The 24064-nt window shown below is 45.3% G+C and overlaps 1 protein-coding gene across 1 annotated transcript in view; it reads left to right on the plus strand.

Annotated features, from left to right (window-relative positions):
- The window catches only part of LOC124005266 (roundabout homolog 1-like), a 485264-nt gene that overhangs the window by 365437 nt on the left and 95763 nt on the right, over nt 1-24064 (plus strand). The window contains 6 exon segments of the mRNA XM_046314363.1: nt 5251-5259; nt 6283-6407; nt 16901-17072; nt 19914-20119; nt 23494-23575; nt 23808-23973. Of these exon segments, the coding sequence (XP_046170319.1) occupies nt 5251-5259; nt 6283-6407; nt 16901-17072; nt 19914-20119; nt 23494-23575; nt 23808-23973 (760 nt within the window).

Below are 24064 nucleotides of genomic sequence, written 5' to 3' on the forward strand. Positions count from 1 at the left end.
TGATCTATGATCTATTGAACGGCAGCAGCCTTGCTCCAGTCCCTATGAACCACTCTGCAGGGTCCCTGGCACACAGAAGACCCCCCAGTGGGCAGAGGGCTACATGGTCCCCCCACTCCATCTGATAAGATCACAGATAGAACCTGACACAGAAACACACATACACTCCAGCCCCAGCGCCACGTGCCATCTTAGCCCCCACACAGTTTTGACCCAGACAGGTTTAGAGCTGATCTCTCCCCCCAGGTTCCAGGCAGGTTTAGAGCTGACCTCTCACCCCAGGTTACATACAGGTTTAGAGCTGACCTCTCCCCCCAGGTTACATACAGGTTTAGAGCTGACCCCTCACCCCAGGTTCCAGGCAGGTTTAGAGCTGACCCCTCACCCCCAGGTTCCAGAAAGGTTGACAGCTGACCTCTCCCCAGGTTCCAGACAGGTTTAGAGCTGACCTCTCCCCCTAGGTTCCATACAGGTTTAGAGCTGACCTCTCCCCCCAGGTTACATACAGGTTTAGAGCTGACCTCTCCCCAGGTTCCATACAGGTTTAGAGCTGACCTCTCCCCCCAGGTTCCATACAGGTTTAGAGCTGATTTCTCCCCCCAGGTTCCATACAGGTTTAGAGCTGATCTCTCCCCCCGGGTTCCAGGCCGGTTTAGAGCTGACCCCTCACCCCCAGGTTCCAGAAAGGTTTAGAGCTGATTTCTCCCCCCAGGTTCCATACAGGTTGACAGCTGACCTCTCCCCAGGTTCCAGACAGGTTTAGAGCTGACCTCTCCCCCCAGGTTACATACAGGTTTAGAGCTGACCTCTCCCCCCAGGTTACATACAGGTTTAGAGCTGACCTCTCCCCCCAGGTTACATACAGGGTTAGAGCTGACCTCTCCCCCCAGGTTACATACAGGTTTAGAGCTGAACTCTCCCCCTAGGTTCCATACAGGTTTAGAGCTGTTCTCTCCCCCCAGGTTCCAGGCCGGTTTAGAGCTGACCCCTCACCCCAGGTTACATACAGGTTTAGAGCTGACCTCTCCCCCCAGGTTACATACAGGTTTAGAGCTGACCCCTCACCCCAGGTTCCAGGCCGGTTTAGAGCTGACCTCTCCCCCCAGGTTACATACAGGTTTAGAGCTGACCTCTCCCCCCGGGTTACATACAGGTTTAGAGCTGACCCCTCACCCCAGGTTCCAGGCCGGTTTAGAGCTGACCTCTCCCCCCAGGTTACATACAGGTTTAGAGCTGACCCCTCACCCCAGGTTACATACAGGTTTAGAGCTGACCTCTCCCCCCAGGTTACATACAGGTTTAGAGCTGACCCCTCACCCCAGGTTCCAGGCCGGTTTAGAGCTGACCTCTCCCCCCAGGTTACATACAGGTTTAGAGCTGACCCCTCACCCCCAGGTTCCAGAAAGTTTGACAGCTGACCTCTCTCCAGCTGACCTCTCCCCCAGGTTACATACAGGTTTAGAGCTGATCTCTCCCCTAGGTTACATACAGGTTTAGAGCTGACCCCTCCCCCCAGGTTCCAGGACGGTTTAGAGCTGACCCCTCACCCCCAGGTTCCAGAAAGGTTGACAGCTGACCTCTCCCCAGGTTCCAGAAAGGTTGACAGCTGATCTCTCTCCAGGTTCCAGACAGGTTTAGAGCTGACCTCTCCCCCCAGGTTACATACAGGTTTAGAGCTGACCTCTCCCCCCAGGTTACATACAGGTTTAGAGCTGACCTCTCCCCCCAGGTTACATACAGGTTTAGAGCTGAACTCTCCCCCTAGGTTCCATACAGGTTTAGAGCTGACCTCTCCCCCCAGGTTACATACAGGTTTAGAGCTGTTCTCTCCCCCCAGGTTCCAGGCCGGTTTAGAGCTGACCCCTCATCCCAGGTTACATACAGGTTTAGAGCTGACCTCTCCCCCCAGGTTACATACAGTTTAGAGCTGACCCCTCTCCCCAGGTTCCAGACAGGTTTAGAGCTGACCTCTCCCCAGGTTCCAAGGTCCACCACTGTGATCACAGCAGCATGTCAGAGGTAGGGTTGCCTCGCTAAAGGCTTAAATACACATGAATGGAAGTGTGTATGTAGGGAGGTGTCTGTAGGGAGGTGTCTGTAAGGAGGCGTCTGTAGGGAGTTGTCTATAGGGAGGTGTCTGTAGAGAGGTGTTTGTAAGGAGTTGTCTGTAGGGAGTTTGGTGTAGGGACGTGTCTATAGAGAGGTATCTGTAGGGAGGTGTCTGTAGAGAGCGGCTGTATTGAGGTTGGTGTAGGGAGGTGTCTGTAGGGAGGTGTCTGTAGAGAGGTGTCTGTGGGGAGGTGTCTGTAGGGAGTTGTCTGTAGGGAGGTGTCTGTAGAGAGGTATCTGTAAGGAGGTGTCTGTAGGGAAGTGTCTGTAGGGAGGTGTCTGTAATGAGAGGTCTGTAGAGAGGTGTCTGTAGAGAGCGGCTGTATTGAGGTTGGTTTAGGGAGGTGTCTGTAGGGAGGTGTGTATAGAGAGTGGCTGTGGGGAGGTGTCTGTAGGGAGGTGTCTGTAGAGAGGTGTCTGTGGGGAGGTGTCTGTAGAGAGGTGTCTGTGGGGAGGTGTCTGTAGAGAGGTGTCTGTAGGGAGGTGTCTGTAGAGAGGTGTCTGTAGAGAGGTGTCTGTAGAGAGGTGTCTGTGGGGAGGTGTCTGTAGGGAGGTCTCTGTGGGGAGGTGTCTGTAGAGAGGTGTCTGTGGGGAGGTGTCTGTAGAGAGGTGTCTGTGGGGAGGTGTCTGTAGGGAGGTGTCTGTAGGGGGGTGTCTGTAGGGAGGTGTCTGTAGGGAGGTGTCTGTAGAGAGGTGTCTGTGGGGAGGTGTCTGTAGGGAGGTGTCTGTAGATGGGTGTCTGTAGAGAGGTGTCTGTGGGGAGGTGTCTGTAGAAAGGTGTCTGTAGAGAGGTGTCTGTGGGGAGAGGTTTGTAGGGAGGTGTCTGTAGAGAGATGTCTGTAAAGAGGTGTCTGTAGGGAGGTGTCTGTAGAGAGGTGTCTGTGGGGAGGTGTCTGTAGAGAGGTGTCTGTGGGGAGGGGTGTGTAGGGAGGTGTCTGTAGATAGGTGTCTGTAGAGAGGTGTCTGTGGGGAGGTGTCTGTAGGGAGGTGTCTGTAGGGAGTTGTCTGTAGGGAGGTGTCTGTGGGGAGGTGTCTGTGGGGAGGTGTCTGTGGGGAGGTGTCTGTATGGAGGTGTCTGTGGGGAGGTGTCTGTGGGGAGGTGTCTGTAGGGAGGTGTCTGTAAGGACATGTCTGTAGGGAGGTGTCTGTAGATGGGTGTCTGTAGAGAGGTGTCTGTGGGGAGGTGTCTGTAGAAAGGTGTCTGTAGAGAGGTGTCTGTGGGGAGAGGTTTGTAGGGAGGTGTCTGTAGAGAGATGTCTGTAAAGAGGTGTCTGTAGGGAGGTGTCTGTAGAGAGGTGTCTGTGGGGAGGTGTCTGTAGAGAGGTGTCTGTGGGGAGGGGTGTGTAGGGAGGTGTCTGTAGATAGGTGTCTGTAGAGAGGTGTCTGTAGAGAGGTGTCTGTGGGGAGGTGTCTGTAGGGAGGTGTCTGTAGGGAGTTGTCTGTAGGGAGGTGTCTGTGGGGAGGTGTCTGTATGGAGGTGTCTGTAGGGAGGTGTCTGTGGGGAGGTGTCTGTGGGGAGGTGTCTGTAGGGAGGTGTCTGTAAGGACATGTCTGTAGGGAGGTGTCTGTAAAGAGGTGTCTGTAGGGAGGTGTCTGTAGGGAGGTGTCTGTAGGGAGGTGTCTGTAGAGAGGTGTCTGTGGGGAGGTGTATGTAGGGAGGTGTCTGTAGAGAGGTGTCTGTAGAGAGGTGTCTGTGGGGAGGTGTCTGTAGAGAGGTGTCTGTGGGGAGAGGTTTGTAGGGAGGTGACTGTAGAGAGATGTCTGTAAAGAGGTGTCTGTAGGGAGGTGTCTGTAGGGAGGTGTCTGTAGAGAGGTGTCTGTGGGGAGGTGTCTGTAGAGAGGTGTCTGTGGGGAGGTGTGTGTAGGGAGGTGTCTGTAGATAGGTGTCTGTAGAGAGGTGTCTGTAGAGAGGTGTCTGTGGGGAGGTGTCTGTAGGGAGGTGTCTGTAGGGAGGTGTCTGTAGGGAGGTGTCTGTAGGGAGGTGTCTGTGGGGAGGTGTCTGTGGGGAGGTGTCTGTAGGGAGGTGTCTGTGGGGAGGTGTCTGTGAGGAGGTGTCTGTAGGGAGGTGTCTGTAAGGACATGTCTGTAGGGAGGTGTCTGTAGAGAGGTGTCTGTAGAGAGGTGTCTGTGGGGAGGTGTCTGTAGAGAGGTGTCTGTAGAGAGTTGTCTGTGGGGATGGGTCTTTAGGGAGGCTGGTGTGGGGAGGTGTCTGTAGGGAGGTGTGTGTGTGGGGAGGTGTGTGTGGGGAGTTTTGTGTGTGCGTGTGTGTGTGTGTGTGTTTTTGCGTGCGTGCGTGTGTGAGAGAGAGAGAGAGATTTCTTCTTGGTACGACACACAGATACATACCTTTTGAAGTGAGCCTTATCGGCATTTAAAGTCTGTGATAAGTGAGGGGAGGGGCGAGGGGAGGGTCATTACTCTGAGTGACAGCGTTTATGTTTCTGTGGGAGCCGTTGAGGCAGACAGATTAGATAAGGTGACTGATTGGCTGGGGAAGATTTATGGCCAGAGAGTGACAGTTAACATTCACCTTGTGGTTTTATGGCATGGTGGTCCATATGCAAGGCTGTACCCTTAGAGGTTGGAGAGGGGCTGGTCCTCAGGAGACTAAAACCTCATTAGTCAAGAGATAGAGGAGAGGAGAGGAGAGGAGAGGAGAGGAGAGGAGAGGAGAGGAGAGGAGAGGAGAGGCTCACCTTCATCTTCTTTCAACCTGGTTGGAGAATAAACACTTTTCAACCTCTGTTTTGTTTTTCTTAAAATGATGTATTTGTTTAGTTGTTGATGTTTCTTTTAATATGTGCTCTGGAGGAAACATGGGTAAACACCGAGTCTTGGAACAACGTCATGCAGAGAATACTGTTGGAAGTGTATGGATGCACTACGTGTTTGTTGTTGCAATTCATTGGTTTTCTGCATGATTTGGACATATGTAATGAGTCATCAATGTGCTTCAGTTCCCGCTGGACTGGTCCCACATGTCTCATATTCATTCAGTAACAATGACATGATTCTTTTATGGAAAATCCTATTGTTGCCTTCCTTCCTAATCATGTTGTTGTATTTCATGGTGTTGTTTATGATTTATTTATTCATCTTTTGCCTTGTGTGTTGTTCTGTTGTCTTTCTGTTTCCTTTTAGTTGTGTCTGGTAAGTTGAAATGTTACCTGTCACCTATTCACCCTGACGCCATGACAGAAACAGGAAGCTGTCACAGCACCACCCCCTCCATCCTCCTCCCATCACCCTCCTCCCACCAATCAGCACTCATGTTTCAGTTGTCACGGGCAACAGTGACAAAAGGACATTAATGGGTAACAATCTGCTCTATGGTCTGAGTAATCCAAGGTAAAACCAAATCATTTCATTATACTACCCCCCCCCCCCCTTGTTGTGTTGCTTTATGCATTACCAAATATCCCATCTTACCTGTGGACAAATTGTGTCTGTATGCGGAGTGACAGGCTGCAGATTGCTTTTATGTATGTGATACCTGGCCCGTATCAGCGTTGAGATGTCTGGGGCGTAGTAATACTGTATTCTCCAGGCGTACGCACCCGCTGTCCTCTGAGATGAAGGTGTAAATCGCCCAGCCGGTGGCCCTCAGCATTCAGGCTGTGTCCCTCCACGCAGGCCTATTAGCACAGTGAGGCCCGGTGTCACTGCAGGGCTCTGTGTGTGACATTGGGCGGTGACATAGCGCTTCACTCTGAAACAGTTTGTCATTAAGATGCATGGATATGTATCCTGGCTGGGCCTGGTCCTGGATGCTCCTATTGGAGGGTGTCAGCTTGGACAGATGGCTCATTTATCCCCCATTTCCATGTAAATGTTTTTGGTCTGTGTCCTTGCCCATGCTAATGCAGACACCCACAGGGGTTCACACTCCTGTTTTCTCTATTCATTAAACTGTTAATATATACACTACACAGCCTTCATTATGGAATGGCCTGACTTTCAGTTCCACGCACCAGCAACGCCCAAAGTCTACTCTAAACAGAGACCGCCTGAATTCTTATCCAAGGCTCATTTAAATACAGAGACCATAACTGTTACATTCAAATTCCTTTGTTTTCCATTCAAATGAAACTGTAATGTCTAATATCACTGTCTGATGTTATTATGCGATGCTGTGTCAGTGTGTTAGTTAACAGCCCGCTGCCTGTCCCCTAGTGCCCCCTGTGTTTGTGGTGCGGCCCAGGAACCAGGTGGTGGCGGTGGGGAGGACCGTCACCTTCCAGTGTGAGGCAACAGGAAACCCTCAACCTGCTATCTTCTGGCAGAGAGAGGGCAGCCAGGTGAGAGGCTCTGCGGGACCTACAGTACACCAGGAACCCAACATGAGCACATGTTGAGGAATGCTTGTGGAACAAAAAGAAATAGAAATAAGTAGTAAATCATAGTCATATCATAGTCTTCATTATTTTTTAATGATAGTCCTATATGATTTATATACATTTTATGATTACACCTATAAAACCAGCCATAAAATCAGTGAACATCACTGACCTTCAAACTGATGCTCCAATTGGACCATTCCATTCTACTACCCTAATGGTCTTCCATAGCCTACTGTCTATATCTGATCTGTCTATATCTGCCCTGTCTTCTCTCTTCTCTGTGTATATCTGATCTGTCTATATCTGCCCTGTCTTCTCTCTTCTCTGTCTATATCTGCCCTGTCTCCTCTCTTCTCTGTCTATATCTGCCCTGTCTTCTCTCTTCTCTGTCTATATCTGCCCTGTCTCCTCTCTTCTCTGTCTATATCTGATCTGTCTATATCTGCCCTGTCTTCTCTCTTCTCTGTCTATATCTGCCCTGTCTTCTCTCTTCTCTGTCTATACCTGTCTTCTCTCTTCTCTGTCTATATCTGTCTTCTCTCTTCTCTGTCTATATCTGTCTTCTCTCTTCTCTGTCTATATCTGCCCTGTCTTCTCTCTTCTCTGTCTATATCTGTCTTCTCTCTTCTCTGTCTATATCTGTCTTCTCTCTTCTCTGTCTATATCTGCCCTGTCTTCTCTCTTCTCTGTCTATATCTGCCCTGTCTCCTCTCTTCTCTGTCTATATCTGATCTGTCTATATCTGCCCTGTCTTCTCTCTTCTCTGTCTATATCTGATCTGTCTATATCTGCCCTGTCTCCTCTCTTCTCTGTCTATATCTGATCTGTCTATATCTGCCCTGTCTTCTCTCTTCTCTGTCTATATCTGCCCTGTCTTCTCTCTTCTCTGTCTATACCTGTCTTCTCTCTTCTCTGTCTATATCTGTCTTCTCTCTTCTCTGTCTATATCTGTCTTCTCTCTTCTCTGTCTATACCTGTCTTCTCTCTTCTCTGTCTATATCTGCCCTGTCTTCTCTCTTCTCTGTCTATATCTGTCTTCTCTCTTCTCTGTCTATATCTGTCTTCTCTCTTCTCTGTCTATATCTGTCTTCTCTCTTCTCTGTCTATACCTGTCTTCTCTCTTCTCTGTCTATATCTGTCTTCTCTCTTCTCTGTCTATACCTGTCTTCTCTCTTCTCTGTCTATACCTGTCTTCTCTCTTCTCTGTCTATATCTGTCTTCTCTCTTCTCTGTCTATATCTGTCTTCTCTCTTCTCTGTCTATACCTGTCTTCTCTCTTCTCTGTCTATACCTGTCTTCTCTCTTCTCTGTCTATATCTGTCTTCTCTCTTCTCTGTCTATACCTGTCTTCTCTCTTCTCTGTCTATATCTGTCTTCTCTCTTCTCTGTCTATACCTGTCTTCTCTCTTCTCTGTCTATACCTGTCTTCTCTCTTCTCTGTCTATATCTGTCTTCTCTCTTCTCTGTCTATATCTGTCTTCTCTCTTCTCTGTCTATATCTGTCTTCTCTCTTCTCTGTCTATACCTGTCTTCTCTCTTCTCTGTCTATATCTGTCTTCTCTCTTCTCTGTCTATACCTGTCTTCTCTCTTCTCTGTCTATACCTGTCTTCTCTCTTCTCTGTCTATATCTGTCTTCTCTCTTCTCTGTCTATATGTCTTCTCTCTTCTCTGTCTATATCTGTCTTCTCTCTTCTCTGTCTATATGTCTTCTCTCTTCTCTGTCTATACCTGTCTTCTCTCTTCTCTGTCTATACCTGTCTTCTCTCTTCTCTGTCTATACCTGTCTTCTCTCTTCTCTGTCTATACCTGTCTTCTCTCTTCTCTGTCTATATGTCTTCTCTCTTCTCTGTCTATATGTCTTCTCTCTTCTCTGTCTATACCTGTCTTCTCTCTTCTCTGTCTATATGTCTTCTCTCTTCTCTGTCTATACCTGTCTTCTCTCTTCTCTGTCTATATGTCTTCTCTCTTCTCTGTCTATATCTGTCTTCTCTCTTCTCTGTCTATACCTGTCTTCTCTCTTCTCTGTCTATATCTGTCTTCTCTCTTCTCTGTCTATATGTCTTCTCTCTTCTCTGTCTATATGTCTTCTCTCTTCTCTGTCTATACCTGTCTTCTCTCTTCTCTGTCTATATGTCTTCTCTCTTCTCTGTCTATATGTCTTCTCTCTTCTCTGTCTATACCTGTCTTCTCTCTTCTCTGTCTATATCTGTCTTCTCTCTTCTCTGTCTATACCTGTCTTCTCTCTTCTCTGTCTATATGTCTTCTCTCTTCTCTGTCTATATCTGTCTTCTCTCTTCTCTGTCTATACCTGTCTTCTCTCTTCTCTGTCTATACCTGTCTTCTCTCTTCTCTGTCTATACCTGTCTTCTCTCTTCTCTGTCTATATCTGTCTTCTCTCTTCTCTGTCTATATGTCTTCTCTCTTCTCTGTCTATATCTGTCTTCTCTCTTCTCTGTCTATATCTGTCTTCTCTCTTCTCTGTCTATATCTGTCTTCTCTCTTCTCTGTCTATACCTGTCTTCTCTCTTCTCTGTCTATACCTGTCTTCTCTCTTCTCTGTCTATACCTGTCTTCTCTCTTCTCTGTCTATACCTGTCTTCTCTCTTCTCTGTCTATATGTCTTCTCTCTTCTCTGTCTATACCTGTCTTCTCTCTTCTCTGTCTATACCTGTCTTCTCTCTTCTCTGTCTATACCTGTCTTCTCTCTTCTCTGTCTATATGTCTTCTCTCTTCTCTGTCTATACCTGTCTTCTCTCTTCTCTGTCTATATGTCTTCTCTCTTCTCTGTCTATATGTCTTCTCTCTTCTCTGTCTATATGTCTTCTCTCTTCTCTGTCTATATGTCTTCTCTCTTCTCTGTCTATACCTGTCTTCTCTCTTCTCTGTCTATATCTGTCTTCTCTCTTCTCTGTCTATATGTCTTCTCTCTTCTCTGTCTATATGTCTTCTCTCTTCTCTGTCTATACCTGTCTTCTCTCTTCTCTGTCTATACCTGTCTTCTCTCTTCTCTGTCTATACCTGTCTTCTCTCTTCTCTGTCTATATCTGTCTTCTCTCTTCTCTGTCTATATGTCTTCTCTCTTCTCTGTCTATACCTGTCTTCTCTCTTCTCTGTCTATATCTGTCTTCTCTCTTCTCTGTCTATACCTGTCTTCTCTCTTCTCTGTCTATACCTGTCTTCTCTCTTCTCTGTCTATATCTGTCTTCTCTCTTCTCTGTCTATACCTGTCTTCTCTCTTCTCTGTCTATATCTGTCTTCTCTCTTCTCTGTCTATACCTGTCTTCTCTCTTCTCTGTCTATATCTGTCTTCTCTCTTCTCTGTCTATATGTCTTCTCTCTTCTCTGTCTATACCTGTCTTCTCTCTTCTCTGTCTATATCTGTCTTCTCTCTTCTCTGTCTATACCTGTCTTCTCTCTTCTCTGTCTATACCTGTCTTCTCTCTTCTCTGTCTATACCTGTCTTCTCTCTTCTCTGTCTATATGTCTTCTCTCTTCTCTGTCTATACCTGTCTTCTCTCTTCTCTGTCTATACCTGTCTTCTCTCTTCTCTGTCTATACCTGTCTTCTCTCTTCTCTGTCTATACCTCTCTTCTCTCTTCTCTGTCTATACCTGTCTTCTCTCTTCTCTGTCTATACCTGTCTTCTCTCTTCTCTGTCTATACCTGTCTTCTCTCTTCTCTGTCTATACCTGTCTTCTCTCTTCTCTGTCTATACCTGTCTTCTCTCTTCTCTGTCTATACCTGTCTTCTCTCTTCTCTGTCTATACCTGTCTTCTCTCTTCTCTGTCTATACCTGTCTTCTCTCTTCTCTGTCTATATCTGTCTTCTCTCTTCTCTGTCTATACCTGTCTTCTCTCTTCTCTGTCTATATCTGTCTTCTCTCTTCTCTGTCTATACCTGTCTTCTCTCTTCTCTGTCTATATCTGTCTTCTCTCTTCTCTGTCTATACCTGTCTTCTCTCTTCTCTGTCTATACCTGTCTTCTCTCTTCTCTGTCTATATCTGCCCTGTCTTCTCTCTTCTCTGTCTATATGTCTTCTCTCTTCTCTGTCTATACCTGTCTTCTCTCTTCTCTGTCTATACCTGTCTTCTCTCTTCTCTGTCTATATGTCTTCTCTCTTCTCTGTCTATATCTGTCTTCTCTCTTCTCTGTCTATATCTGTCTTCTCTCTTCTCTGTCTATATGTCTTCTCTCTTCTCTGTCTATATGTCTTCTCTCTTCTCTGTCTATACCTGTCTTCTCTCTTCTCTGTCTATACCTGTCTTCTCTCTTCTCTGTCTATATGTCTTCTCTCTTCTCTGTCTATACCTGTCTTCTCTTCTCTGTCTATATCTGTCTTCTCTCTTCTCTGTCTATATGTCTTCTCTCTTCTCTGTCTATACCTGTCTTCTCTCTTCTCTGTCTATATCTGTCTTCTCTCTTCTCTGTCTATACCTGTCTTCTCTCTTCTCTGTCTATACCTGTCTTCTCTCTTCTCTGTCTATACCTGTCTTCTCTCTTCTCTGTCTATATGTCTTCTCTCTTCTCTGTCTATACCTGTCTTCTCTCTTCTCTGTCTATACCTGTCTTCTCTCTTCTCTGTCTATACCTGTCTTCTCTCTTCTCTGTCTATACCTCTCTTCTCTCTTCTCTGTCTATACCTGTCTTTCTCTTCTCTGTCTATACCTGTCTTCTCTCTTCTCTGTCTATACCTGTCTTCTCTCTTCTCTGTCTATACCTGTCTTCTCTCTTCTCTGTCTATACCTGTCTTCTCTCTTCTCTGTCTATACCTGTCTTCTCTCTTCTCTGTCTATACCTGTCTTCTCTCTTCTCTGTCTATACCTGTCTTCTCTCTTCTCTGTCTATATCTGTCTTCTCTCTTCTCTGTCTATACCTGTCTTCTCTCTTCTCTGTCTATATCTGTCTTCTCTCTTCTCTGTCTATACCTGTCTTCTATCTTCTCTGTCTATATCTGTCTTCTCTCTTCTCTGTCTATACCTGTCTTCTCTCTTCTCTGTCTATACCTGTCTTCTCTCTTCTCTGTCTATATCTGCCCTGTCTTCTCTCTTCTCTGTCTATATGTCTTCTCTCTTCTCTGTCTATACCTGTCTTCTCTCTTCTCTGTCTATACCTGTCTTCTCTCTTCTCTGTCTATATGTCTTCTCTCTTCTCTGTCTATATCTGTCTTCTCTCTTCTCTGTCTATATGTCTTCTCTCTTCTCTGTCTATATGTCTTCTCTCTTCTCTGTCTATACCTGTCTTCTCTCTTCTCTGTCTATACCTGTCTTCTCTCTTCTCTGTCTATATGTCTTCTCTCTTCTCTGTCTATATCTTTCTTCTCTCTTCTCTGTCTATATGTCTTCTCTCTTCTCTGTCTATATGTCTTCTCTTCTCTGTCTATACCTGTCTTCTCTCTTCTCTGTCTATACCTGTCTTCTCTCTTCTCTGTCTATACCTGTCTTCTCTCTTCTCTGTCTATATCTGCCCTGTCTTCTCTCTTCTCTGTCTATACCTGTCTTCTCTCTTCTCTGTCTATACCTGTCTTCTCTCTTCTCTGTCTATACCTGTCTTCTCTCTTCTCTGTCTATATGTCTTCTCTCTTCTCTGTCTATACCTGTCTTCTCTCTTCTCTGTCTATATGTCTTCTCTCTTCTCTGTCTATATCTGTCTTCTCTCTTCTCTGTCTATATGTCTTCTCTCTTCTCTGTCTATACCTGTCTTCTCTCTTCTCTGTCTATATGTCTTCTCTCTTCTCTGTCTATATGTCTCTCTTCTCTGTCTATATCTGTCTCTCTTCTCTGTCTATATCTGTCTTCTCTCTTCTCTCTGTGTACCTGTCTTCTCTCTTCTCTGTCTATATGTCTTCTCTCTTCTCTGTCTATATGTCTTCTCTCTTCTCTGTCTATATCTGTCTTCTCTCTTCTCTGTCTATATCTGTCTTCTCTCTTCTCTCTGTGTACCTGTCTTCTCTCTTCTCTGTCTATATGTCTTCTCTCTTCTCTGTCTATATGTCTTCTCTCTTCTCTGTCTATATGTCTTCTCTCTTCTCTGTCTATACCTGTCTTCTCTCTTCTCTGTCTATACCTGTCTTCTCTCTTCTCTGTCTATACCTGTCTTCTCTCTTCTCTGTCTATATGTCTTTCTCTTTCTGTCTATACCTGTCTTCTCTCTTCTCTGTCTATATCTGTCTTCTCTCTTCTCTGTCTATATGTCTTCTCTCTTCTCTGTCTATACCTGTCTTCTCTCTTCTCTGTCTATATCTGTCTTCTCTCTTCTCTGTCTATACCTGTCTTCTCTCTTCTCTGTCTATACCTGTCTTCTCTCTTCTCTGTCTATACCTGTCTTCTCTCTTCTCTGTCTATATGTCTTCTCTCTTCTCTGTCTATACCTGTCTTCTCTCTTCTCTGTCTATACCTGTCTTCTCTCTTCTCTGTCTATACCTGTCTTCTCTCTTCTCTGTCTATATCTGTCTTCTCTCTTCTCTGTCTATATCTGTCTTCTCTCTTCTCTCTGTGTACCTGTCTTCTCTCTTCTCTGTCTATATGTCTTCTCTCTTCTCTGTCTATATCTGTCTTCTCTCTTCTCTGTCTATATCTGTCTTCTCTCTTCTCTGTCTATATCTGTCTTCTCTCTTCTCTCTGTGTACCTGTCTTCTCTCTTCTCTGTCTATATGTCTTCTCTCTTCTCTGTCTATACCTGTCTTCTCTCTTCTCTGTCTATATGTCTTCTCTCTTCTCTGTCTATATGTCTTCTCTCTTCTCTGTCTATACCTGTCTTCTCTCTTCTCTGTCTATACCTGTCTTCTCTCTTCTCTGTCTATATGTCTTCTCTCTTCTCTGTCTATATCTGTCTTCTCTCTTCTCTGTCTATATGTCTTCTCTCTTCTCTGTCTATATGTCTTCTCTCTTCTCTGTCTATACCTGTCTTCTCTCTTCTCTGTCTATACCTGTCTTCTCTCTTCTCTGTCTATACCTGTCTTCTCTCTTCTCTGTCTATACCTGTCTTCTCTCTTCTCTGTCTATATGTCTTCTCTCTTCTCTGTCTATATGTCTTCTCTCTTCTCTGTCTATATCTGTCTTCTCTCTTCTCTGTCTATATCTGTCTTCTCTCTTCTCTCTGTGTACCTGTCTTCTCTCTTCTCTGTCTATATGTCTTCTCTCTTCTCTGTCTATACCTGTCTTCTCTCTTCTCTGTCTATACCTGTCTTCTCTCTTCTCTGTCTATATGTCTTCTCTCTTCTCTGTCTATATGTCTTCTCTCTTCTCTGTCTATACCTGTCTTCTCTCTTCTCTGTCTATATGTCTTCTCTCTTCTCTGTCTATATGTCTTCTCTCTTCTCTGTCTATATGTCTTCTCTCTTCTCTGTCTATACCTGTCTTCTCTCTTCTCTGTCTATACCTGTCTTCTCTCTTCTCTGTCTATACCTGTCTTCTCTCTTCTCTGTCTATATGTCTTCTCTCTTCTCTGTCTATATGTCTTCTCTCTTCTCTGTCTATATGTCTTCTCTCTTCTCTGTCTATACCTGTCTTCTCTCTTCTCTGTCTATACCTGTCTTCTCTCTTCTCTGTCTATACCTGTCTTCTCTCTTCTCTGTCTATATGTCTTCTCTCTTCTCTGTCTATATGTCTTCTCTCTTCTCTGTCTATACCTGTCTTCTCTCTTCTCTGTCTATACCTGTCTTCTCTCTTCTCTGTCTATATGTCTCTCTCTTCTCTGTCTATATGTCTTCTCTCTTCTCTGTCTATATGTCTTCTCTCTTCTCTGTCTATATGTCTTCTCTCTTCTCTGTCTATATGTCTTCTCTCTTCTCTGTCTATATGTCTTCTCTCTTCTCTGTCTATATGTCTTCTCTCTTCTCTGTCTATATGTCTTCTCTCTTCTCTGTCTATATGTCTTCTCTCTTCTCTGTCTATACCTGTCTTCTCTCTTCTCTGTCTATACCTGTCTTCTCTCTTCTCTGTCTATATGTCTTCTCTCTTCTCTGTCTATACCTGTCTTCTCTCTTCTCTGTCTATATGTCTTCTCTCTTCTCTGTCTATACCTGTCTTCTCTCTTCTCTGTCTATACCTGTCTTCTCTCTTCTCTGTCTATATGTCTTCTCTCTTCTCTGTCTATATGTCTTCTCTCTTCTCTGTCTATATGTCTTCTCTCTTCTCTGTCTATATGTCTTCTCTCTTCTCTGTCTATACCTGTCTTCTCTCTTCTCTGTCTATACCTGTCTTCTCTCTTCTCTGTCTATACCTGTCTTCTCTCTTCTCTGTCTATATGTCTTCTCTCTTCTCTGTCTATATGTCTTCTCTCTTCTCTGTCTATATGTCTTCTCTCTTCTCTGTCTATATCTGTCTTCTCTCTTCTCTCTGTGTACCTGTCTTCTCTCTTCTCTGTCTATATGTCTTCTCTCTTCTCTGTCTATACCTGTCTTCTCTCTTCTCTGTCTATACCTGTCTTCTCTCTTCTCTGTCTATATGTCTTCTCTCTTCTCTGTCTATATGTCTTCTCTCTTCTCTGTCTATACCTGTCTTCTCTCTTCTCTGTCTATACCTGTCTTCTCTCTTCTCTGTCTATACCTGTCTTCTCTCTTCTCTGTCTATATGTCTTCTCTCTTCTCTGTCTATATCTGTCTTCTCTCTTCTCTGTCTATATGTCTTCTCTCTTCTCTGTCTATACCTGTCTTCTCTCTTCTCTGTCTATACCTGTCTTCTCTCTTCTCTGTCTATACCTGTCTTCTCTCTTCTCTGTCTATATGTCTTCTCTCTTCTCTGTCTATATGTCTTCTCTCTTCTCTGTCTATACCTGTCTTCTCTCTTCTCTGTCTATACCTGTCTTCTCTCTTCTCTGTCTATACCTGTCTTCTCTCTTCTCTGTCTATACCTGTCTTCTCTCTTCTCTGTCTATATCTGTCTTCTCTCTTCTCTGTCTATACCTGTCTTCTCTCTTCTCTGTCTATATCTGTCTTCTCTCTTCTCTGTCTATATGTCTTCTCTCTTCTCTGTCTATACCTGTCTTCTCTCTTCTCTGTCTATACCTGTCTTCTCTCTTCTCTGTCTATACCTGTCTTCTCTCTTCTCTGTCTATATGTCTTCTCTCTTCTCTGTCTATATGTCTTCTCTCTTCTCTGTCTATATGTCTTCTCTCTTCTCTGTCTATACCTGTCTTCTCTCTTCTCTGTCTATACCTGTCTTCTCTCTTCTCTGTCTATACCTGTCTTCTCTCTTCTCTGTCTATACCTGTCTTCTCTCTTCTCTGTCTATACCTGTCTTCTCTCTTCTCTGTCTATATGTCTTCTCTCTTCTCTGTCTATATGTCTTCTCTCTTCTCTGTCTATACCTGTCTTCTCTCTTCTCTGTCTATACCTGTCTTCTCTCTTCTCTGTCTATACCTGTCTTCTCTCTTCTCTGTCTATATGTCTTCTCTCTTCTCTGTCTATATGTCTTCTCTCTTCGCTGGCTAATCAAATCAAATCAAATGTATTTATATAGTCCTTCGTACATCAGCTGATATATCAAAGTGCTGTACAGAAACCCAGCCTAAAACCCCATACAGCAAGTAATGCAGGTGTAGAAGCACGGTTGCTAGGAAAAACTCCCTAGAAAAGCCAAAACCTAGGAAGAAACCTAGAGAGGAACCAGGCTATGAGGGGTGGCCAGTCCTCGTCTGTATGTGCCGGGTGGAGATTTTAACAGAACATAGCCAAGATGTTTAAATGTTCATAAATTACCAGCATGGTCAAATAATAATAATCACAGTAGTTGTCGAGGGTGCAGCAAGTCAGAACCTCAGGAGTAAATGTCAGTTGGCTTTTCATAGCCGATCATTAAGAGTATCTCTACCGCTCCTGCTGTCTCTAGAGAGTTGAAAACAGCAGGTCTGGGACAGGTATCACGTCCGGTGAACAGGTCAGGATTCCATAGCCGCATGCAGAACAGTTGAAACTGGAGCAGCAGCACGGTCAGGTGGAATGGGGACAGCAAGGAGTCATCATGCCAGGTAGTCCCGAGGCATGGTCCTAGGGCTCGGGTCCTCAGAGAAAGAGAGAGAGAGAATTAGAGAGAGCATACTTAAATTCACACAGGACACCGGATAAGACAGGAGAAGTACTCCAGATATAACAGACTGACCCTACCCCCCCGACACATAAACTACTGCAGCATAAATACTGGAGGCTGAGACAGGAGGGGTCAGGAGACACTGTGACCCCATCCGATGACACTCCCGGACAGGGCCAAACAGGAAGGATATAACCCCACCCACTTTGCCAAAGCACAGCCCCCACACCACTAGAGGGATAACTTCAACCACCAACTTACCATTCTGAGACAAGGCCGAGTATAGCCCACAAAGATGTCCTCCACGGCACAACCCAAGGGGGGCGCCAACCCTATATATGTCTATATATGTCTATATATGTCTATATATGTCTGCTCTCTTCTCTGTATTCATCTGTCCTGTCTTCACTCCTCTCCACCCTCTAGAACCTGCTCTTCTCCTACCAGCCCCCCCAGCCCTCTAGCCGCGTCTCTGTCTCCCAGACGGGGGACCTTACTATCACAGATGCAGAGCGCTCAGATGTGGGCTACTACAGCTGCCAGGCCCTCAACATCGCTGGCTCTGTCATCACCAAGGCCTTGCTGGAGGTCACTGACGGTGAGTGACGGCCCAAAGAGCCAATCACAGAGAACAACAAATTGCAGTGAAAGAAATGTGGTTTTGATTATCATGGAGTATTCTTGAGACAAGTTGTGAAAATAATTGTTACAAAATTAATGGCCTAGTCTTCAGTAGGAGGGGTTCCGCCAATCAGGGACTCCCAGAATTAGATCTTGGAGACATATTGGTGGTATTGTCACACCATGGCACATAGACATGTAGGGATTTGAATAAATGCATAATAATATACTTGTGCTATATTTAAGCGTCTAATGTAAGTATTGAGGTCTGTAGAGTTTTGGCCAGACTGTGCTCCTGTCAGAGGTGGAGACTGTGTGGTGCCTCGTCTTCTCCAGGAGCCTGGCTTGCATCTTGGCTCTGGGCTGTTGGCTCCTGGCAGTGTAACATTCACGTTGGCTGGTGCCTCCTCTGGGAGTTTCCTCTCATTAACAGACTAGCCTGCTGGTGGAAGGATCTGACTTTGTGGTGAGACCTGGTTCAGACCTCTAATCACTCAGTCAATGCAGCCAGCCTGGTAGTGTAATGACCTTGGCTCTAGTCCCAGAGTGACTTAGCGACTTACTCAGTCTCTCCGGTGACTACAATTTGGTTTAACTCTCACCTAGGTTCAATCTCTCTAACCAGAATCCTCTCACCTAGATTCAACCCTCTCTAACCAGACACCTCTCACCTAGGTTCAATCTTCTCTCTCCAGACACCTCTCACCTATATTCAACCCTCTCTAACCAGACACCTCTCACCTAGGTTCAATCAATCAATCACCTAGGTTCAATCTTCTCTCTCCAGACACCTCTCACCTAGATTCAACCCTCTCTAACCAGACACCTCTCACCTAGGTTCAAAAGACAGGCCTCTTTATTTAGCACCTCCTCCCTTGACCTTTGTGGCTGGGCCTGCTCTCGCTCTCATCACCCCTCTCCCTCTCCCCCTCTCTCTCTCCCCCCTCTCTCTCCTTTGCACTCCATCTCTCCCCTCTCTCTCTCTCTCTCTCTCTCTCTCTCTCTCTCTCTCTCTCTCTCTCTCTCTCTCTCTCTCTCTCTCTCTCTCTCTCCCCCTCTCCCCCTTCTCTCCCCCTCTCTCTCTCTCTCTCTCTCCCCCTCTCCCCCTTCTCTCCCCCCTCTCTCTCTCTCTCTCTCCCCCCTCTCTCTCTCCCCTCTCCCCCACTCTCTCTCTCTCCCCCTCTCTCTCTCCCCCTCTCCCCCCACTCTCTCTCTCTCCCCCTCTCTCTCTCCCACCTCTCTCTCTCTCTCCCCCTCTCTCTCTCCCCCTCTCTCTCTCTCCCCCTCTCTCTCTCCCCCTCTCTCTCTCCCCCTCTCTCTCTCCCCCTCTCCCCCCCCACTCTCTCTCCCCCCACTCTCTCTCTCTCCCCCTCTCTCTCTCCCCCTCTCTCTCCCCCCTCTCTCTCTCCCCCTCGCCCTCTCTCTGTGGTTTGGCAGGGCCTGTTAGATGGTAGAAGGAGGAGATAATATCAGTTATTAAAGGAGCAGGCCTCTTCTTCTCCCCGGGAAGATCTGGTAATTACAGGTCATAGTGGCAATGTTTTAGTAATTAGACCAGCACCAGCACCAGCACCAAAGAGCCAGTCTCCCATGTAATATACTACACTGCATGTGTGTGTAAATATACAGGCGTACGTATCCTACGCTCTGTTTGTGTATCCCATTTTATAATGGATTTGCTATTCATTTAAGTGCCTGTCGTTGAACTAAACAACCTCATGCTTCTGACTAAATCAGCAGCGCTGGCAAAATTGGTTATCAATAGCAGTATTAACATCATTAATGATAACAGCTTCAGTGGTAATCTACATAATGGAGATTTAATGAAGCACATTTAATTAAATCTGTGTGTGTCGACTGGTGAACGCCCAGAGAGAAGGATGAGGGGGAGGATGAGGAGGAGGGAGGGAAAATTCTCCACGGTAAGAACTTTGTCTGCTAGGTATTTAAGAAATGTTTTTCCCATGTTCTGGGGGGGCTGTAGGTGTCCATGTCTCCACTGGCAGCCAGGAGTCTGGAGCTGCAGAAAGAGGACTTGTTTCGTAGCCTGTTTTATTTGAATTAAACCACATTTGTTTGGCTAAGGTCAACTCCTGCTGCTGAATGATTAGAAAATCACTTCCAGTTGTGAAAATTGGATTTCATTGTCTCTGTCTCTCTCTTTCCATCTACCTTCGCTACCTTCACTCTCTTCAAATACCACACAGCTGCCTTGTGTTTGTGACGTTCTCGCTTTTCTCTGCCTTTTGTGTGTTTCTCTGCACATCTTGCTTTTTCTTCTCTTTTCTTCAATTTCACTCAATATTATTCATTTTTATGTGAATTCGCTCTTTCTATATTCAACCTTATACAGAACCAGTCAAAACGTTTGGACACACCTACTCATTCAACAGTTTTTCTTTATTTTTATTATTTTATACATTGAAGAATAATAGTGAAGACATCAAAACTATGAAATGACACGTAAATCATGTAATAACCAAGTGTTAAACAAATCAAAATATATTTTATATTTGAGATTCTTCAAAGTAGCCAGCCTTTGCCTTGATGACAGCTTTGCATTCTCTCAACCAGCTTCACCTAGAATGATTTACCAACAGTCTAGAAGGAGTTCCCACATATGCTGAGCACTTGTTGGCTGCTTTTCCTTCACTCTGCAGTCCAACTCATCCCAAACATCTCAATTATATTCTCTCCCTCTTATTCACACAGTCTCTAACTCCCTGTCTCCATGTCTCTCTCTCTCCTCCCTCTCCCTCTCTCTCTCTCTCGCTCTCTCTCTCTCGCTCTCTCTTGTTCTCTCTTTTTCTCTCTCTAGTTGTGTCGGATCGCCCACCTCCAGTTGTCCGCCAGGGTCCAACCAATCAGACAGTGTCTGTGGACGGGACGGTGGTCCTGAGTTGCCTAGCAACGGGTAACCCCACCCCTACCCTCCTGTGGAGGAAGGACGGTGTGTTGGTGTCCACTCATGACTCCCGGGTCAAACAGCTGGACACGGGCGCACTGCAGATCCGCTACGCCAAGGTAACACACTGGCACACACACACACACACATTTAAAGACACTCAAACATACACAGACACACACACTGACACACACACACACACATTTAAAGACACTCAAACATACACATACACACACACTGACACACACACACATATTTAAAGGCACTCAAACATACACACACACACTGACACACACACCCACATTTAAACACACTCAAACATATACACACACACTGACACACACACACATTTAAACACACTCAAACATATACACACATACACACACACTAACACCCACACACATATTTAAAGGGACTCAAACATATACACACACACTGACACACACATTTAAACACAGTCAAACATATACACCCACACACCCACATTTAAACACACTCAAACATATACACACACACTGACACACACACACATATTTAAAGGGACTCAAACATATACACACACACTGACACACACATTTAAACACAGTCAAACATATACACACACACTGACACACACACACATTTAAACACACTCAAACATATACACACATACACACACACTAACACACACACACATATTTAAAGGGACTCAAACATATACACACACACTGACACACACATTTAAACACAGTCAAACATATACACCCACACACCCACATTTAAACACACTCAAACATATACACACACACTGACACACACACACATTTAAACACACTCAAACATATGCACACACACAAATTGACACAAACACACATTTAAACACACTCAAACATATACACACTCACACTCAAACACACACACACACATTTAAACACACTCAAACATATGCACACACACACAATGACACACACACACACATTTAAATACACTCAAACACACACACACACACACACACACACACACACACACACACACACACACACACACACACACACACACACACACACACACACACACACACACACACACACACACACACACACACACACAAATAAACTCTAATTTTCACTGTATAAACACATGGGAGCTTTTCTCTCCAAGCTTTTCAAAGCATAAACATAAAACAAGGTATTAATTTATTTTTTGGTTCAGAGAAATAGTTTTGAGAAAATACATCAAACTGCAGGCTGACTGTGTATGAAGCCTTTATACTACAGGACTGTCTGATCTACAGAGCAACATGTAGGTCTACTGTAGTGTACCAGCTCACATGGAATATCTTACTGAGGCAGTTGGCTGTCAAATCATATCCCCCATTATCCTAATATATGGAAATAAAAACATCATTTCATGGAATTCTCCTTCGATTTGGAGGACAGTTTGACTATTTGAAGACTTCCAAATTGACCTCCGTCACATGTTTACATTTCCAATTAAAGCTCTTCCATTAGCCGAGACATTAATAACGCATTCCCCCAAATCAACTTCACAGCTGTCCTGCATACTCGTCTATACGGCTGGCTGGCTGGCTGGCAGGATAACTCCCGTTGCTCGATCAGTAAATAAAGCATGTGATAAGTTCCCTCCTAGTGCCCAGCCAGCCCTCTCCTCTCCTCTCCTCAGTGAGCTGTCAATCAGCTGTCAGGGATTTTGAAGTGGAGTCTTCGAAGTCACACACACTCTTGTCCTGTCACTCAACCCTCTGAGTGTAACAGGGAGTTGAGTGTAGCAGAACACACTCTCAGGGAGAGACGAGGGGGGTGCCGACGCGTTCTCTAGATGGAGGCGTCAAGGGGTCCGAGTTCTCGTCAGACTGTTGCGATGTCTGTGTGTGTGTTGTGATGACTGCGGGCGTGCTTTGTGTGGTGACAGGGCTGTGGTGACTGCAGGCGTGCTTTGTGTGGTGACAGGGCTGTGGTGACTGCAGGTGTGCTTTGTGTGGTGACAAGGCTGTGGTGACTGCAGGCGTGCTTTGTGTGGTGACAGGGCTGTGGTGACTGCAGGCGTGCTTTGTGTGGTGACAGGGCTGTGGTGACTGCAGGCGTGCTTTGTGTGGTGACAGGGCTGTGGTGACTGCAGGCGTGCTTTGTGTGGTGACAGGGCTGTGGTGAATGGACAACAATGTGATGTGTTTCCGACCCAAACCTTTTGCCTAAAGCAATTTACATGAACATGTCATTTATGTTTTACAGTGTCTTTGACGTGTGAGGTTTTTTCTTCTCATTGATGTAACATTAGTATAGCAATTACTTTAGCTATTAGTTTAGCTATTAGCTTAGCTATTAGTATAGTTATTAGCTTAGCTATTAGTTTAGCTATTAATATAGGTATTAGTTTAGCTATTAGCTTAGCTATTAGTATAGCTATTACTTTAGCTATTAGTTTAGCTATTAGCTTAGCTATTAGTATAGTTATTAGCTTAGCTATTAGTTTAGCTATTAATATAGGTATTAGTTTAGCTATTAGCTTAGCTATTAGTATAGCTATTAGCTTAGCTATTAGTATAGCTATTAGTAATGCTATTAGTATAGCTATTAGTTTAGCTTTTAGTATAGCTATTAGTATAGCTATTAGGAAATATATTAGTATAGCTATTAGTTTAGCTATTAGTTTAGCTATTAGTATAGCTATTAGTATAGCTATTAGTTTAGCTATTAGTATAGCTATTAGTATAGCTATTAGTATAGCTATTAGTATAGCTATTAGTTTTGTGATGAGGATTTAATGTATTTTTAAGAAGTTTGGACTGTCTTACCTGTCAGGTTGAACTTAAGATGGACCCTACCTGGAGGCATTTTACAGGACACACACACTCCCTTTCTCACACACTGAGACACACACTCCCTCTCTCACACACCACTAGAGAGTGTCACCACATCTGTTCTGTAAAGCAGTCCTGTCCCTGGGGGGATGGCGAGATGAGGGGAGGGGGATATGGAGGGGGAGATGAGGGGAGGGGGAGAGGAGAGGAGGTCTCCAATTAGTCTGTGCTCTTGTGGAAATCTTTCCAATTTGACTGGTACAATCCTGCCACTTGGCCATCCCAGCTGCTTTTCCACTTTCTAGAGGGAGAGGTAATAGTGAGATAACCAGGCACTGACGGCTGGCTGCTAGGGACCACGCCAGCATGTCAATGAGAGAGAGAGAGAGAGAGAGAGAGAGAGAGAGAGAGAGAGAGAGAGAGAGAGAGAGAGAGAGAGAGAGAGAGAGAGAGAGAGAGAGAGAGAGAGAGAGAGAGAGAGAGAGAGAGAGAGAGAGAGAGAGAGAGAGAGAGAGAGAGAGAGAGAGAGAGAGAGAGAGAGAGAGAGAGAGAGAGAGAGAGAGAGAGAGGATGCAGCACTATTTTAGTCCAATTTCACTGATGGCAGACCATGAACAGATAGAACCCAGAGCGATCACTAATCTAGTCCCTCTCTCCTCTCTATTTCATGTCCTCTTTTCTTCTGTCTTACAGAAGGGTGACACAGGCATCTACACATGCATCGCCTCCACTCCCAGTGGCGAGGCCTCGTGGAAAGCCTACCTGGAGGTTCAAGGTAGGCCAGTGGGCTGCTGCCTACTGTCACTTTGGCTTAATTCCATAATGACATTGAATTAAACACATTCAGAATGTAGAGTGTGCGTGTGAAGGTGTGCGCGAGTCTGTGGGTTTGTGAATGTGCTTAGTATGCCTTCATGTGAGAGACATTTCCATAGTCAGGCATTACTGATAAAGTATTCATTTAGATTTAAACATCTCATGATACTCTCCTCTCTCCTCATTTTCAGAGTTTGGTGTTCCAGTGCTGCCGGCCAGACCCACTGACCCCAACCTGATCCCCAGCGCCCCCTCCAAACCTGAGGTCACTGATGTCACCCGCACCTCTGTCACCCTGTCTTGGAAGCCCAACCTCACAGGAGCCACGCCCACCTCCTACATCATAGAGGCCTTCAGGTAAGAGGATAGGACCAAAGTAAATAAAGTGATGTCACAGAGTATTTGCAATTATTAAGGATCCCCATTAGTTTCTGCCAAGGCAGCAGCT

This window comes from Oncorhynchus gorbuscha, linkage group LG19, assembly GCF_021184085.1.
Source record: "Oncorhynchus gorbuscha isolate QuinsamMale2020 ecotype Even-year linkage group LG19, OgorEven_v1.0, whole genome shotgun sequence".
NCBI classification, from domain to species: domain Eukaryota; kingdom Metazoa; phylum Chordata; class Actinopteri; order Salmoniformes; family Salmonidae; genus Oncorhynchus; species Oncorhynchus gorbuscha.